General features: G+C 50.9%; 1 protein-coding gene across 1 annotated transcript; it reads left to right on the top strand.

Moving 5' to 3' along the window:
* The first annotated feature begins 1,242 nt into the window (after window positions 1-1,242).
* PDCD6 (programmed cell death 6) lies at window positions 1,243-14,055 on the top strand. The gene is made up of 6 exons (XM_061572162.1): window positions 1,243-1,526; window positions 6,525-6,586; window positions 7,484-7,528; window positions 9,931-10,089; window positions 10,831-10,940; window positions 11,800-14,055. The coding sequence occupies exons 1-6, from the start codon at window positions 1,438-1,440 to the stop codon at window positions 11,899-11,901; spliced, it is 567 nt and encodes a 188-aa protein (XP_061428146.1). The 5' UTR covers window positions 1,243-1,437; the 3' UTR covers window positions 11,902-14,055.
* Window positions 14,056-15,254: the final 1,199 nt, after the last annotated feature.

Genomic DNA, 15,254 nt, shown 5'->3' on the forward strand with positions numbered 1-15,254 from the left:
CCCGCCCCACCCCTCCTCACCAACCCACCCACCCCACCCCTCCTCACCAACCCACCCACCCCTTCTCACCAACCCACCCACCCCACCCCTCCTCACCAACCCACCCACCCCACCCCTCCTCACCAACCCACCCACCTCACCACCCCACCCGCCCCACCCCTCCTCACCAACCCACCCACCCCACCCCTCCTCACCACCCCACCCGCCCCACCCCTCCTCACCAACCCACCCACCCCACCCCTCCTCACCAACCCACCCACCCCTCCTCACCAACCCACCCACCTCACCACCCCACCCGCCCCACCCCTCCTCACCAACCCACCCACCCCACCCCTCCTCACCAACCCACCCACCCCACCCCTTCTCACCAACCCACCCACCCCACCCCTCCCCACCAACCCACCCACCCCACCCCTCCTCACCAACCCACCCACCCCACCCCTTCTCACCAACCCACCCCTCCTCACCAACCCACCCACCCCTTCTCACCAACCCACCCACCCCACCCCTCCTCACCAACCCACCCACCCCACCCCTCCTCACCAACCCACCCACCTCACCACCCCACCCGCCCCACCCCTCCTCACCAACCCACCCACCCCACCCCTCCTCACCACCCCACCCCTCATCACCACCCCACCCCTCCTGACCAATCAACCCACCCCACCCCTACTCACCAACCCACCCCTCCTCACCAACCCACCCACCCCACCCCTACTCACCAACCCACCCCTCCTCACTAACCCACCCCTCCTCACCAACCCACCCACCCCACCCCTCCTCACCAACCCACCCGCTCCACCCCTTCTCACCACCCCACTCACTCACCCCAAAGACAAAGATCCCCCGTATAGCCTTAACAGACTGTCCGGGGCAAGTGCTGTTAGCGAGCACCTATGAAGGCCGACACGGCGCACGAGGGGGTGGGTGGCCAGCACCACGCCCGGCCGCCTTTGTCTCCCCAGTAACGAAGTTTACATACCGCACCAGATACTCATTTGAGGCTGAGACGACCTAGGGGAGGCCCAGGACCGGTTCAGATAATCGCCACCGGTGTTGGCCGTGAACGGGAATCGAACTCGGACCGCAGCACTACCGCTCCCCGCTCAAGTGACGGTGTCGTCACCACGGCGCTCGTGCCAGGCTAGGTGCACTTTTTAAGTCCACCACCGTCGTGACGTCATGTAACCGTTTCCTCCCGAGGCCTCGTGGCGGTGACGTCAGCGCCAACTCGGAAACGGCGTCACGTGGCCACATCCGAAATCACTTCCCCCTTTGGACTGAGAGCTGCAACAACTAAAATTTAACGAACGGAGCCGCTGATTTTTTTTTAAACACAAACTCTTAAGTCTTACGCGTTGTTGTTATTTTTTTTTCACAGATTGTTATTCCGTTGATTTATTTCGGGTTTTTTTTTTTTACATTTATATATCCAGGATGGCTTACCATCAACAGTACGCGCAGCCCGGTGGAGCATATGCGGGCGGTGTTCAAGATCAGAATTTCCTGTGGACCATGTTCCAGAGGTGAGGTTGGCTTTCACCTCCTCCGTCAGCACGTGTGTCGTAAAATTATACATATTCGTAGATAGTCTTTGTAATTGTGAGATTCTCGTTTGATGGGGGGGTGGTGGTGGTGAGGATGGTGATGATGGTGGTGGTGGTGAGGATGGTGATGATGGTGGTGGTGGTGATGATGGTGAGGATGGTGGTGATGGTGGTAGTGGTGATGGTGAGGATGGTGGTGATGGTGAGGATGGTGGTGATGGTGGTGGTGGTGATGATGGTGAGGATGGTGGTGATGGTGGTAGTGGTGATGGTGAGGATGGTGGTGGTGGTGAGGATGGTGGTGATGGTGAGGATGGTGGTGATGGTGAGGATGGTGGTGATGGTGAGGATGGTGGTGGTGGTGAGGATGGTGGTGGTGGTGGTGAGGATGGTGATGGTGATGTTGGTGAGGATGAGGATGGTGGTGAGGGTTGTGATGGTGAGGATGGTGGTGGTGGTGAGGATGGTGGTGGTGGTGAGGATGGTGGTGGTGGTGAGGGTGGTGATGGTGGTGATGGTGGTGAGGATGAGGATGGTGGTGATGGTGAGGATGGTGAGGATGGTGGTGATGGTTGTGATGGTGAGGATGGTGGTGGTGGTGAGGATGGTGGTGAGGATGATGAGGGTGGTGGTGATGGTGGTAGTGGTGAGGATGGTGAGGATGATGATGATGGTGGTGATGATGATGGTGGTGATGGTGAGGATGGTGGTGATGGTAGTGATGGTGATGGCAGCCGGTGTATAATAGACGTACCCGGCACGCACCTCACGATTTGCACGGTTGGTTACGTACGGTGCAGAAAAAGTTCCGCATACACAGAGACCCACAGACACCCAGACCCACAGACACCCAGACCCACAGACACCCAGACCCACAGACACCCAGACCCACAGACACCCAGACCCACAGACACCCAGACCCACAGACACTCAGACCCACAGACACCCAGACCCACAGACACCCATAGATTAGCGCGGTTGTCTACGTACGGTGCGAAAGAAGTTCTACATACACGGGGCGTGGAGGCTGGTTGATGGATTGTGTTTCACATCGCGGGCTCGTGAGAGGGAGAGCGTTTTCATCCAGCAGCGGATAGACCACGGCTGCTGCAGCTGCTGATGATGATGATGTTAGAATCTGGTGTCGGTCATGATTCAATCGTCGTTGTCATACGCATCGTCATCACTGCAGCGTCTTCTGTCATTGTCATGAAGGGCATCATCAACAGTGCCATCATCATCAGCAGTGCCATCATCATCAGCAGTGGCATCATGAGCAGCGGCTTTAGCAGCAGCAGCGCTATCATCAGCAGTGGCAACAGCATCATCAGCAGTGACATCATCAGCGGCGCAATCATCAGCAGCGGCGCAATCATCATCAGCGGCATCATCATCAGCAGTGCCATCATCATCAGCGGCAACATCATCATCAGCAGTGCCATCATCATCAGCGGCATCATCAGCAGCAGTGCCATCATAAGCGGCATCATCATCAGCAGCAGTGCCATCATAATCAGCAGTACAATCATCAGCAGTGGCATCAGCATCAGCGGCATCAGCAGCAGTGCAATCATCATCAGCAGTGCCATCATCATCAGCGGCATCATCATCATCAGCAGTGCAATCGTAATCAGCAGTGCAATCATCAGCAGTGGCATCATCAGCATCATCATCAGCAGCGGCGGCATCATCAGCAGTGGCATCAGCATTAACAGCGCTATCATCACCATCAGCGGCATCATCAGCATCATCATCAGCATCATCATCAGCAGTGCAATCATCATCAGCAGTGCAATCATCATCAGCAGTGCAATCATCAGCAGTGGCATCATCAGCATCATCATCAGCGGCATCATCAGCAGTGGCATCAGCATTAACAGCGCTATCATCACCATCAGCGGCATCATCATCAGCAGCAGCATCATCAGCAGCAGCATCATCAGCAGCATCATCGTTATTGGCATTTTTAAAACCATCATCATCCGCAGTAGAGAGACGCGTGCAGAGTACTTGAGAGTAACCCGCAGTGGTTCGAGTTGGCGAGGCGTGTAAGTTACTGTACATGTTGGTATGTACTGTATGTGTAAGCACGTGTTGTAGGTATGTGTAGATACAGGAACAGCACATGCTGTTGGCATGTATATTATGGTATGTACAGCATGTGTAGGTACATGCTGACTGTATGTGCCTGTAGGTATGTGTTGGTAGATACAGCATGTGTATGTACATGCTGTTGGCAGGTACAGCATGTGTAGTTACAGCATGTGTAGGTACATGCTGTTGGTACGTGCTGTTGGTAGGTACAGCATGAGTAGGTACAGCATGAGTAGGTACGTGCTGTTGGTAGGTACAGCATGTGTAGGTACAGCATGTCTAGGTACATGCTGTTGGTAGGTACAGCATGTGTAGGTACATGCTGTCTGTATGTGCCTGTAGGTATGTGTAAGTACATGCTGTCTGTATGTGTTAGTAGGTACAGCAAGTGTAGGTACGTGCTGTTGGTAGGTACAGCATGTGTAGGTACATGCTGTGTGTATGTGCCTGTAGGTATGTGCATACACGCTCTGTAGGCATGTGTCCTGTACGTGTGTGTGTGTACGTGAATTAGCAGGTTAAGTATTCGGTATGTAGGATCATGTACATGAACATCCTCTATGTTTGAGTAGTAGGGTAAGTACATGGGATCATGTACATGAATATCTTCTATGTTTGAGTAGTAGGGTAAGTACATGGGATCATGTACATGAACATCCTCTATGTTTGAGTAGTAGGGTAAGTACATGGGATCATGTACATGAATATCCTCTATGTTTTAGTAGTAGGGTAAGTACATGGGATCATGTACATGAACATCCTCTATGTTTGAGTAGTAGGGTAAGTACATGGGATCATGTACATGAATATCCTCTATGTTTTAGTAGTAGGGTAAGTACATGGGATCATGTACATGAACATCCTCTATGTTTGAGTAGTAGGGTAAGTACATGGGATCATGTACATGAATATCTTCTATGTTTGAGTAGTAGGGTAAGTACATGGGATCATGTACATGAATATCTTCTATGTTTGAGTAGTAGGGTAAGTACATGGGATCATGTACATGAATATCTTCTATGTTTGAGTAGTAGGGTAAGTACATGGGATCATGTACATGAATATCTTCTATGTTTGAGTAGTAGGGTAAGTACATGGGATCATGTACATGAATATCTTCTATGTTTGAGTAGTAGGGTAAGTACATGGGATCATGTACATGAATATCTTCTATGTTTAAGTAGTAGGGTAAGTACATGGGATCATGTACATGAATATCTTCTATGTTTGAGTAGTAGGGTAAGTACATGGGATCATGTACATGAATATCCTCTATGTTTGAGTAGTAGGGTAAGTACATGGGATCATGTACATGAACATCTTCTATGTTTGAGTAGTAGGGTAAGTACATGGGATCATGTACATGAACATCCTCTATGTTTGAATAGTAGGGTAAGTACATGGGATCATGTACATGAACATCTTCTATGTTTGAGTAGTAGGGTAAGTACATGGGATCATGTACATGAATATCTTCTATGTTTGAGTAGTAGGGTAAGTACATGGGATCATGTACATGAATATCTTCTATGTTTGAGTAGTAGGGTAAGTACATGGGATCATGTACATGAATATCTTCTATGTTTGAGTAGTAGGGTAAGTACATGGGATCATGTACATGAATATCTTCTATGTTTGAGTAGTAGGGTAAGTACATGGGATCATGTACATGAACATCCTCTATGTTTGAATAGTAGGGTAAGTACATGGGATCATGTACATGAACATCTTCTATGTTTGAGTAGTAGGGTAAGTACATGGGATCATGTTGTTTACAGGTGTAGAGGTCAGGCCTGAAATTGCTCTCTCACTCAGCCACTACTGACGGCAGGGGGTGTTTTGGCCTACTCTTCCACGTTGTGCCAGGCGTCTTGAACAGGGTGGGGTGCAGGCAAGTTACCCGCGGCCTTCGCTCCACCGCCATCAACTTGGTTGGACAGAAGTTTGATTTAAAGCTTTCGTTACTGCAGGTATCCATACTCTTTGGTTCTTTCGGTAAAGTCACGTAGGTAGAACATAACTTAAATCACGACGTTTCGGGCGCAACACAAGCGTCCGTCATCAGGTGGGAAAGCATGGTCTGCTTCTGAGGCAGACTGTTTTTAAAAGGTTTGAAATGGGTGTAGCTCAAGGGTCATAAAGAAGTGGCCGGGGCTGGTGATGTTACTGTGAGAGATTAGCATGATGTTAATGTGAGACATTAGCATGATGTTAATGTGAGAAATTAGCTTGATGTTAATGTGAGAGATTAGCATGATGTTAATGTGAGAAATTAGAGGGCACGGAAGTGGCTGGTAATGTGAGAGATTAGCATGATGTTAATGTGAGAGATTAGCATGATGTTAAAGTGAGAAATTAGCATGATGTTAATGTGAGAAATTAGCATTATGTTAAAGTGAGAAATTAGCATGATGTTATTGTGAGAAATTAGCATAATGTTATTGTGAGAAATTAGCATGTTGCTGTAAGATAGGAGGAGAGCGGCCTTCTCGACGAGGGCACGGAAGTGCTTTCCCACCTGATGACGGACGCTTGTGTTGCGCCCGAAACGTCGTGATTTATTATTTTTCTACCTACGCGACTTTACCGAAAGAACCAAAGGGTATGGTTGGACAGAGGCGGCGGGGGAGGGGAGCGATTTGAGACGGTGCAAGGATGTTTTTTCAGCTGCCGCGCCTGGAGATAGTGCTTCTCGCAGCGTGGTGTCGTGGCGAGGGGGTGAGCGACACACGGGGCCTGCAGATCCACAGGTTCCATCTTCCCGGGGGGGGGGGGGGGGGGGGGGGAGATCGTTGACACTGGAATGCTTGTTGTGTTATTGTTGTTTTTATGGTTGTTGTGTTGTTGTTGTTTTTTTTCTCTCTTCCTCCGTTTTCATCCCAGAGTCGATAAAGACCGGAGTGGAGCCATTTCTGCGAATGAACTTCAGCAAGCTCTGAGCAATGGTGACTCGGCCACACACATACACACATACACATACATACACCGACACTCACACACACACCCACACACAAACACACCCACATACACACCCACTCACACACACACCCACACACACACCCACACTCTCACACACACACACACCCACACAAACACCCACACACACCCACACACACCCACACACACACAAACACACACACACACACAAACACCCACACACACCCACACACACACACCCACACACACACACCCACACACACACCCACACACACCCACACACACACACTCACACACACACACCCACACACACCCACAAACACACCCACACACACACACCACACACACCCACCCACACACCCACCCACACACACACCCACACACTCCCACACACCCCCACAAACACACACAGACCACACACCCACACACAAAGACCCCCCCCCATAGCCTGTAACAGACTGCAGGGGCAAGTGCCGTTAGCGAGCCGGCACGGCACACGAGGGGGTGGGTGGCCAGCACCTCGCCCGACCGCCTTTGTCTCCCCAGTGGCGATGTTTGCTCACTGCACCAGGTGCTCGCTTGAGGCCGAGTCGACCTAGGGGAGGCCCAAAACCGGTGCAGATAACCGCCGTTGACCGTGAGCGGGAATCGAACTCCGTCTCGCCGTTGTTGTGCCTTTATCGCGGACGCGCGAACCGCTACGCCACCGCTGACCCGCTCGCAAACGACACAACGCGCAAACGACACAACGCGCAAACGACACAACGCGCAAACGACACAATGCGCGCGCGTTGCTGACAAGACGGTCGCGCGCAACATCCCTTTGCCGCGCTGACCAACGCGTCATTTGTTCGCGCGCCCTCGTGCTTGCGTGTGACGCCCGCGTTTCTCGATTGTGTTCGCAGGAACGTGGACCCCGTTTAACATGCAGACGGTGCAGCTCATGATGGGTATGACGACGACACGCGTGTGGGGGGGGGGGGGGACCCCCCTTCCCGTTCCACCTGTGGGGGCCCAGCGCGGCGGGGAGAGAAAAACACACGGTGGTGTTACTGGATCTAGAATATCTCCGCTCCCCACACAACTCTAGTGCCCGATCAGTGCAGCTAGGGTGCTGCCATTGATAGAACTTAACGTATTGGCGGTACACCGGTGGTGCGCACTATCTAATTTTAAAAAAAGCAGCTAATTTTTTTCCCAATTATTTTCCCCGCGATTCGCAACCCCGGTGAGAAACGCTGGTGGTGGTGCGTCAAAATCAGTTCTCGTGATGACGTGCGAAAGAATTCCAACGTACGTGCGAACATTCAGGGCTACGATCTGTGTAAGGTGACAAAATGGCACGAGAGAAATATGGATCGTAAGTTGAAGTCAAATATGGGCGGACCGAACGAGATCGCTGTCAACCCTTTATCGGTGCCTGCCTTATTACAGGCCAATTCAGACCTTAGTGGTCACCCCGTGCCCCTTATACATCTCAACGTTCATCCTACAAAGTCCCGTCACAAGGGAGAAAAACAAACAAATATACGAAACTAATTATTTTGCCCGTAGTGAATTGGCAGTACGCCGTATGGACTTGTCGATGACATCACTGCGCCAACCAATCAGCGGCAGCGAGCGCCCATGGCAACATGGCTGGCATGACATCATCACCCACGTGCGGTTTTTTAGCCGGTCCATGGCCGACTCGCGTACGTTGATTAACATAATGTGAATTATATTAGCGATATTAGTCTTGTTGATAACGTGGACGATGTTCTGTCAATTATTTTTTTTTCATTCGTTACATTGCGTTATTAAGTTAACGATAGACTTGTGCGTCTTCCTGACAATTCACGAATTATTTAAAGCTTTACCAAAACATCATCGTGACTTTCTTGCGTGCTCAGAGTTAAGAGACTTCTTAACATCAACTCCACTCGTGACATTACTTCGCCATAACGATCCATGTTGAGTTAGTCCACATAACGATCCATGTTGAGTTAGTTAGTCCGCCAAAATTCTTGTCATGAACCCTCCACCACCTGACAGGATTTTCACGTTGACAAACATTAAATCGTTGTTAACTACCTCGCCTGGTATACAGGAGGTCGTCAGTTCGATCCCAACTCTGATGCCTGCTGTGTATTTGGAGTTTGCGGTGTCTCATCATCATCATGGTGGCTAGGAGATGTTAACTACCTCGCCTGGTATACTGGAGGTCGTCAGTTTGATCCCAACCCTGACGCCTGCTGTGTATTTGGAGTTTGCGGTGTCTCTCATCATCATCATGGTGGCTAGGAGATGTTAACTACCTCGCCTGGTATACAGGAGGTCGTCAGTTTGATCCCAACCCTGACGCCTGCTGTGTATTTGGAGTTTGCGGTGTCTCTCATCATCATCATGGTGGCTAGGAGATGTTAACTACCTCGCCTGGTATACAGGAGGTCGTCAGTTCGATCTCAACCCTGACGCCTGCTGTGTATTTGGAGTTTGCGGTGTCTCTCATCATCATCATGGTGGCTCGGAGATGTTAACTACCTCGCCTGGTATACAGGAGGTCGTCAGTTCGATCCCAACCCTGATGCCTGCTGCGTATTTGGAGTTTGCGGTGTCTCTCATCATCATCATCATGGTGGCTAGGAGATGTTAACTACCTCGCCTGGTATACAGGAGGTCGTCAGTTCGATCCCAACCCTGACGCCTGCTGTATATTTGGAGTTTGCATGTCTCTCTCTCCGTGGTCGTGTCGATTTTCCTCCGGGTCCTCCGGTTTTTCCCTCCACATTTAGAAACACGCCTTTAGAGTATTCAGCTACTTAACATTTCCACGCGACATGCCGCTTCGTTGAGCTATTATTTGTGGTAGCCAGGTCGCTTCTGAAAACGAGCTACACATCGCTCAGTGGGGCCTTACCTGGTAAAATAAAACAGTTTGAGTTTAAATTTCGATTTAAAGCTTTCGTGACTGCTGGGATTCAGATGAAGAACAGGTCTGATGATGGCTGCTTGCGTTGTGGCCGAAACGTCGTGAGAATTATGTTATTATTTTTTATTTTTATTATTTTATTACTTCCATTCTACGTGACTTTACCGAAGGAACCAAGAAGTTTGAGTTTAGTTAATCAATTCTGACCAATAAGGCCGCTCAACATCGGTGAGCCAAACTTTTCACAACAGAATTCAACATCGACGACCCGACATTTTCGCTCACGACTGGCTTTGTGAGCCCTCGGTGGGGGGGGATCGAGCGTGCCGCTTCGCGCCTTTCTCGTGCCTCTCTCCGCACGCAACGCGAGAAAAAACCCACGCCGGGCGTTGCCGTGCACGCCGCCCCCACGTTCGCCGCTCTGGCCGTCTCGACGCGCAGGAATGTTCGACCGCGAACGCAAGGGCACCATCGGCTTCGCCGAGTTTGCTGGACTCTGGAAGTACGTGACGGACTGGCAGGGCGTCTTCCGCTCCTTCGACCGCGACAACTCGGGCTTCATCGACAAGCAGGAGCTCAAGGGGGCCCTCTCCAGCTTCGGTGAGATCGTTGTCGTCATCGTTAGGAGCGCGTGGGCACCGGAGGAGAGGGGGAAGGGGAGCATAGAGGGAGAGTGTAACGATTGATTTCTGCTGCACCGCCAGCAGCCTACAGCAGCTGGCGTGGACGCTGGTCACCCGTCCGAGCGCGCGCTACGCCGTGTAACATGGCCCAACGTTGGTGGGGTCCTAGTCGCGGTTGAGCCCAAAATTATAATCGCGTCACTTTCATTCATTCAGCCGCTGCATAATCGCCGGAGTCAACAAAATCCGCGCGGTCCACGCGCTCCCTCGTAGCTCTCCGCTGAACTTGTCGCGACACACGACATCGTTTGCGTCGTGCCCACAGCTGCAGTTGTCGGTCGTCGGGAAGACCCCCAGCGGTGGAGCTTGGCTCCACAGAGAGGCACTGGCCCCGTGTCTGGAAGCTGCCCGGCAAGGCCCACTTAAACGGCGTGGCAGGGTGAAGCCGGGCCTTGAGGATTTGCGATAAGGAATTGGTTTGGGCGTTGATTTCGTCCCCCGGTTCTTCCCTCCCCGCCAACCGCTCTCCGCAGTCGTACCCGTGGCTGCCTTAGTGCCGTGACCGAAGGAAGACGTGCGGGAATCGCGCCGCTCCCAACGGCCTTCGGCGTTGCTCCCGGAGCAGTTCCACGGCAATACGGGGCTGTGGGCTTGGCGATGGGGGGAGGGGGGGAGGGAGGAGGGAGCTTCACCGTTTGTCCGTTGCGCTCATCCGCAGGGTACCGCTTCTCGGACCAGCTGCTGGACCTGCTGGTCTGGAGGTTCGACCGCCAGGGCCGGCAGCAGGTGGCGTTCGACGACTTCATCCAGTGCTGCATCGCGCTGCAGGTGAGGAGGATGCGGGGCGCGCGTGGGAAAGTGGGTACGCGGGCGGGCACGTGGGTGGGCACGTGGGCGCGGGTGGGCACGCGGGCGTGGGTGGGCACGTGGGCGTGGACGCCATGCCGGGAATTCCGCTTGCGAGCAACTTGGTGGGAGGTGGGGCGGGGGGGGGGGGGCTTCCGAGTCGATCGCGGCAGGAAAGGTGTTCCGGTTGTCGGCTCGTTCATCAAATGATACTGCCATTGGGCGATTGCCCAAAGCGTCGCCTGTTTTATAGAAATATTTACGTAGATCTGTCCTCTGAAGGCCTACGGCTGGGGTCGGGCAACGAAAATCACAAGAAGAGGTATTTTCTCGGGGGGGGATTCTGTGTAAAAAACAAAACCTCAATATTTCAAGAGCCGCAATCGCAGCAGCCCTTCAGGAGAGAAACCGCCCGCGGCTACAGGGCCGCGGGTTGCCCACCCCTGGCCACGCGGTGTAGTTGACGAGCGTGCCGAGTTGTTCTGCTGTTTGTGATTGTGCACCGCTGCCGACGCCGCAGCAGCAGCGTCGCCAAATCATTTATTGATAGATGTGATCGGGAAGAGGAGGAGGTGGTTGCGCGCGATGGGTGGGACACGCGTGCGGGAAGGAAGAGGGTGTACGGGAAGCGACTTTGGAGGTTCTGCGTAGAGGTGGCAGGGGTGGTGTTCGCGATAATGGTTTAACAGTGGTAATAATGGAGATGTTGATTGCGATTGTGGTGGTCACGACGACGACGATGATGATGGTCGTTACGTCGGCGATGGTGGTGGTGGTGGTGTTGATGGTCACGCGAATGACCTTGATGCTCAACATTATGTCCCGTTTTCCTCTTCTCCAGACTCTGACCGGGGCATTCCGGATGCACGACACGGATCAAGACGGCTGGATCCGGATTTCCTACGAGCAGTTCCTGAGCATGGTGTTCAGCATGCGGTCCTGAAGATCCGCATCCGGAGTTTGTGCCACCCGACTAACTTCGCCATACAGTTGGGATATAATCAGTAGGCATGTAACGATGCGTCAATTTGTCAATGCATTCTTTTTTACAAAAATCAACAGGCGTGGTCAAAGGCGCCCAAAAGCCACAGCCGTCTCTCGCGATCTTGCGAAGTTACAATCCACCCATCGCCTGCATAAATTGCCGATTTAATCACTCCATCTCCTCCGCGGTGGCCACACGCCCCTTGTTCGCCGCTCCATCGTCCACTCGAGCTGACCGCTCGGTTACGTCGTGTGGCGAAGTTGAATTTGAACAATCGCGATTGGATTGAATGGAGACGGTTTAATGTGGAGCAAAAAAAGCAAAATAATCGATTTTTTTATTTGCATGTATTATTGGATCGTTACCCCTTGATCGCGGGTGGGGAGGTCGGGTGGTCGCATCGTTACATTCTGAATTTCGTTTGCGATACAATGCCAAAAAGATGTAACAAGCGGTTATCAAAAGTAGCACTTGGGAAACATATTTGGGTAACAGACAACAACAAAAGTTGCATTTATAATGAGAGCCTTGTTTAAACTTTCGTTTTGTGTTTGTTTCTTTTTTAACCGACCATTGATAACATTTATGCTTAAACTAGATTGTGGCCATATCACAGCCTTATTATCGCACAAAAGCCAACGATTACAAGGCTTGTGACAAGACGGGGGAAAAAAGCGCGCTTACCGACAGGAATCAAACGCAACACACAGCAGGGTTTTCGCAGCCCCCCTCCAATCCCGCGATTCACGAATAGATTGCCGGGAGTTGGATCCGACCTGACCAAATCTGTGCCATTAAACCCCCGCCCCAAGCACCCAGTGGCACGGCCGAACAGATTTCGATGGACACGTTGGAGCGGCGAACGATTTGTTCAACGACTCGCCGGCGACTTGCGGCCGGTTTCGTTTCGGTTCGCTCCCTCGCTCGCTCAGCGGGAAAGCCGAAGAGCTAATTCCCGCGACCGAGCATCTTCAGAAATGCAGGAAGTCAATCTGGCTTTCTTAATTTTATTTGTTAAAAATGATTATTCGGCTATGTTGGGGTGGCGGGCTGTTTTAAGACACACATGGGCAGATCTTCACGTGACCTAACTCCCTCCAAATGAATGTATATTAATGAATCGGTGCCAACACACTCGAGGAGATTTCTAGGCAGCATATGGTGCTCTCGTGACGGTAGAATCGGTCCTCCCATTATCCCGCACCTCCGATTAGCACGGTTGGTCGCGTACGGTGCGAAAAGAGTTCAACATACACACGTGCCTTACATGTCACGTGACATAACCGCACTGCGTGTATATTGACAAGGAGCGCCAGCCTTGCTTGGACCACCGTAGTTACGTTGGCAACGGGACAATGAAACGACTGCTTCACCTTTCTATTTAAAGCTTTCGTGACTGCAGGGATTCATCTTCTTGGTTCTTTCGGTAAAGTCACGTAGAAGGGAAATAATAAAATAAAAATAAAACATAATAAAATATGTTAAATTTCGATTTGAAGCTTTCGTGACTGCAGGGATTCATCTTCTTGGTTCTTTCGGTAAAGTCACGTAGAAGGGAAATCATAAAATAATAACAATACAACATAATAAAATAATTAACTTTCGATTTAAAGCTTTCGTGACTGCAGGGATTCATCTTCTTGGTTCTTTCGGTAAAGTCACGTAGAAGGGAAATAATAAAATAATAAAAATAAAACATTAAATATGTTTTCTTTTTATTATTTAAAATAATACAAATAAAACATAATAAAATATATTTTATTTTTATTATTTAAAATGATAAAAATAAAACATAATAAAATATGTTTTATTTGTATTGTTTAAAATGATCAAAATTAAACATAATAAAATATGTTTTATTTTTATTATTTTATCATTTCCCTTCTACGTGACTTTACCGAAAGAACCAAGAAGACTGCTATAACGCTTTTATCCTCGATTAGTAGGGAGTCTCGTAACTACAGGGACAACGTCGCCGCTAATTTCCTGCCGCTGGGTCGTACCTCGCTCGGGGGGGCGAGGGGGTTTCGCGATCCGTGTCAATTTAATTCTGTATTGTCAAAGGGCCGTGTTCTCGCTTGTCTTGTTGTTTATTACACTGGTTACATATTCCGAGAGCTGTGAAGCCGCGTTGTCGTTTGCGTCTCAAAGCGAGCGAGTCGTGAAGTTCCAATGCGCGACAACTACTGCTGCTACTACTGCTGCTGCTATTCTTATTTGCCGGGTAAGGGCCCACTGAGCGATGATGTGGCTCTCTTTCAGAAGCGACCTGGCCAGCAAATGTGAGCTCGACAAAGTGGGTTCATCACTCAACAATTCACCGTCGTTGCCACATCTCGTCCGCTGCCCATCGTCCCCTCTCGCCGTGACGTGTCCTAGCGCAAGCACGCTTACTTTTCTCAGCGATCAATACGCCGACTTAAACCTGCGTATGTAACCCAAACCGCTTGAAGTTTTTTTGTTTTATATTTTTTTACCAGGTAAGGCCCCACCTGAGCTTTGTAGCTTTTTGTCAGAAGCGACCTGGCCACAAATGATAGCCCAGCGGGAAGTGGCTTGTCGTCACGTGGACATTTATAGCAGTCGAATAACCCCAATCGCGTGATGTTGATTCTAAATGCGGAGGGAAAAGACTGGAGGTCTCGGAGAGAAATCCAAGCCACCATGGAGAGAGAGAGACACCACAAACTCCAAACTTCCAGCAGGCATCAGCCTAGGGGATATAACCCACGACCTCCTGCACACCAGGCGAGGGAGTTAACATCTAGCCACCGCGGCGCCCAGTAAAATGAACGCGTACACCCGGTAAACTTGACACGTTGAGCCAACGTAAGGCCAACGTTCGGTCCAACGGTTTCAACCACGTGCAACAACGCGTTACCCACACCTCCCCCCCCCCCCCAACGTGTGTTGCACGTCTACCGAGCAGTCGGTGGAGACGGAATATTTGAAGAGGTTTCTATTCGAAGGGTCTGCACGGAGAGAGAGGAGATAGAGAGATGTGCAAGGCTTGGAGTTTGTTGAAGTGAGACGGAGAGAGAAGCACGTGGGACCTGACAGGCGCAGATTTAAATGCTCCGTCGTTCTCTGCACAAGCCATCGGTGACCGGCCTGGTGTGACCACCAACACGCCGCACGTGAGAAACTCCGGCTTGTGTGTACGTGCGTACGTTGAACTTCTTTCGCGCCGTACGTAGCCAACCGTGCCAATCGGAGGCGCGGGGGGAATGATGACAAGCTGCGCACAGAAAAAGCAGTTCGCGAAGAAATTAGTTCGTCAATCTGGATGTAAAAGTGGACTGCTTCCAGTG

Source organism: Lethenteron reissneri, chromosome 49, assembly GCF_015708825.2.
Source record: "Lethenteron reissneri isolate LAM-NWPU_2019-01 chromosome 49, ASM1570882v1, whole genome shotgun sequence".
Taxonomy (NCBI): Eukaryota; Metazoa; Chordata; class Hyperoartia; order Petromyzontiformes; family Petromyzontidae; genus Lethenteron; species Lethenteron reissneri.

What these genes read in the sequence shown, in the direction of transcription:
- PDCD6 (XM_061572162.1), top strand. Translation starts at nt 1,438, where the DNA reads ATGGCTTACCATCAACAGTACGCGCAGCCCGGTGGAGCATATGCGGGC. An exon ending in TCAGCAAGCTCTGAGCAATG is followed by an intron (nt 6,587 to 7,483) that starts GTGACTCGGCCA and finishes TTGTGTTCGCAG; the next exon opens with GAACGTGGACCCCGTTTAAC. An exon ending in GGGGGCCCTCTCCAGCTTCG is followed by an intron (nt 10,090 to 10,830) that starts GTGAGATCGTTG and finishes GCTCATCCGCAG; the next exon opens with GGTACCGCTTCTCGGACCAG.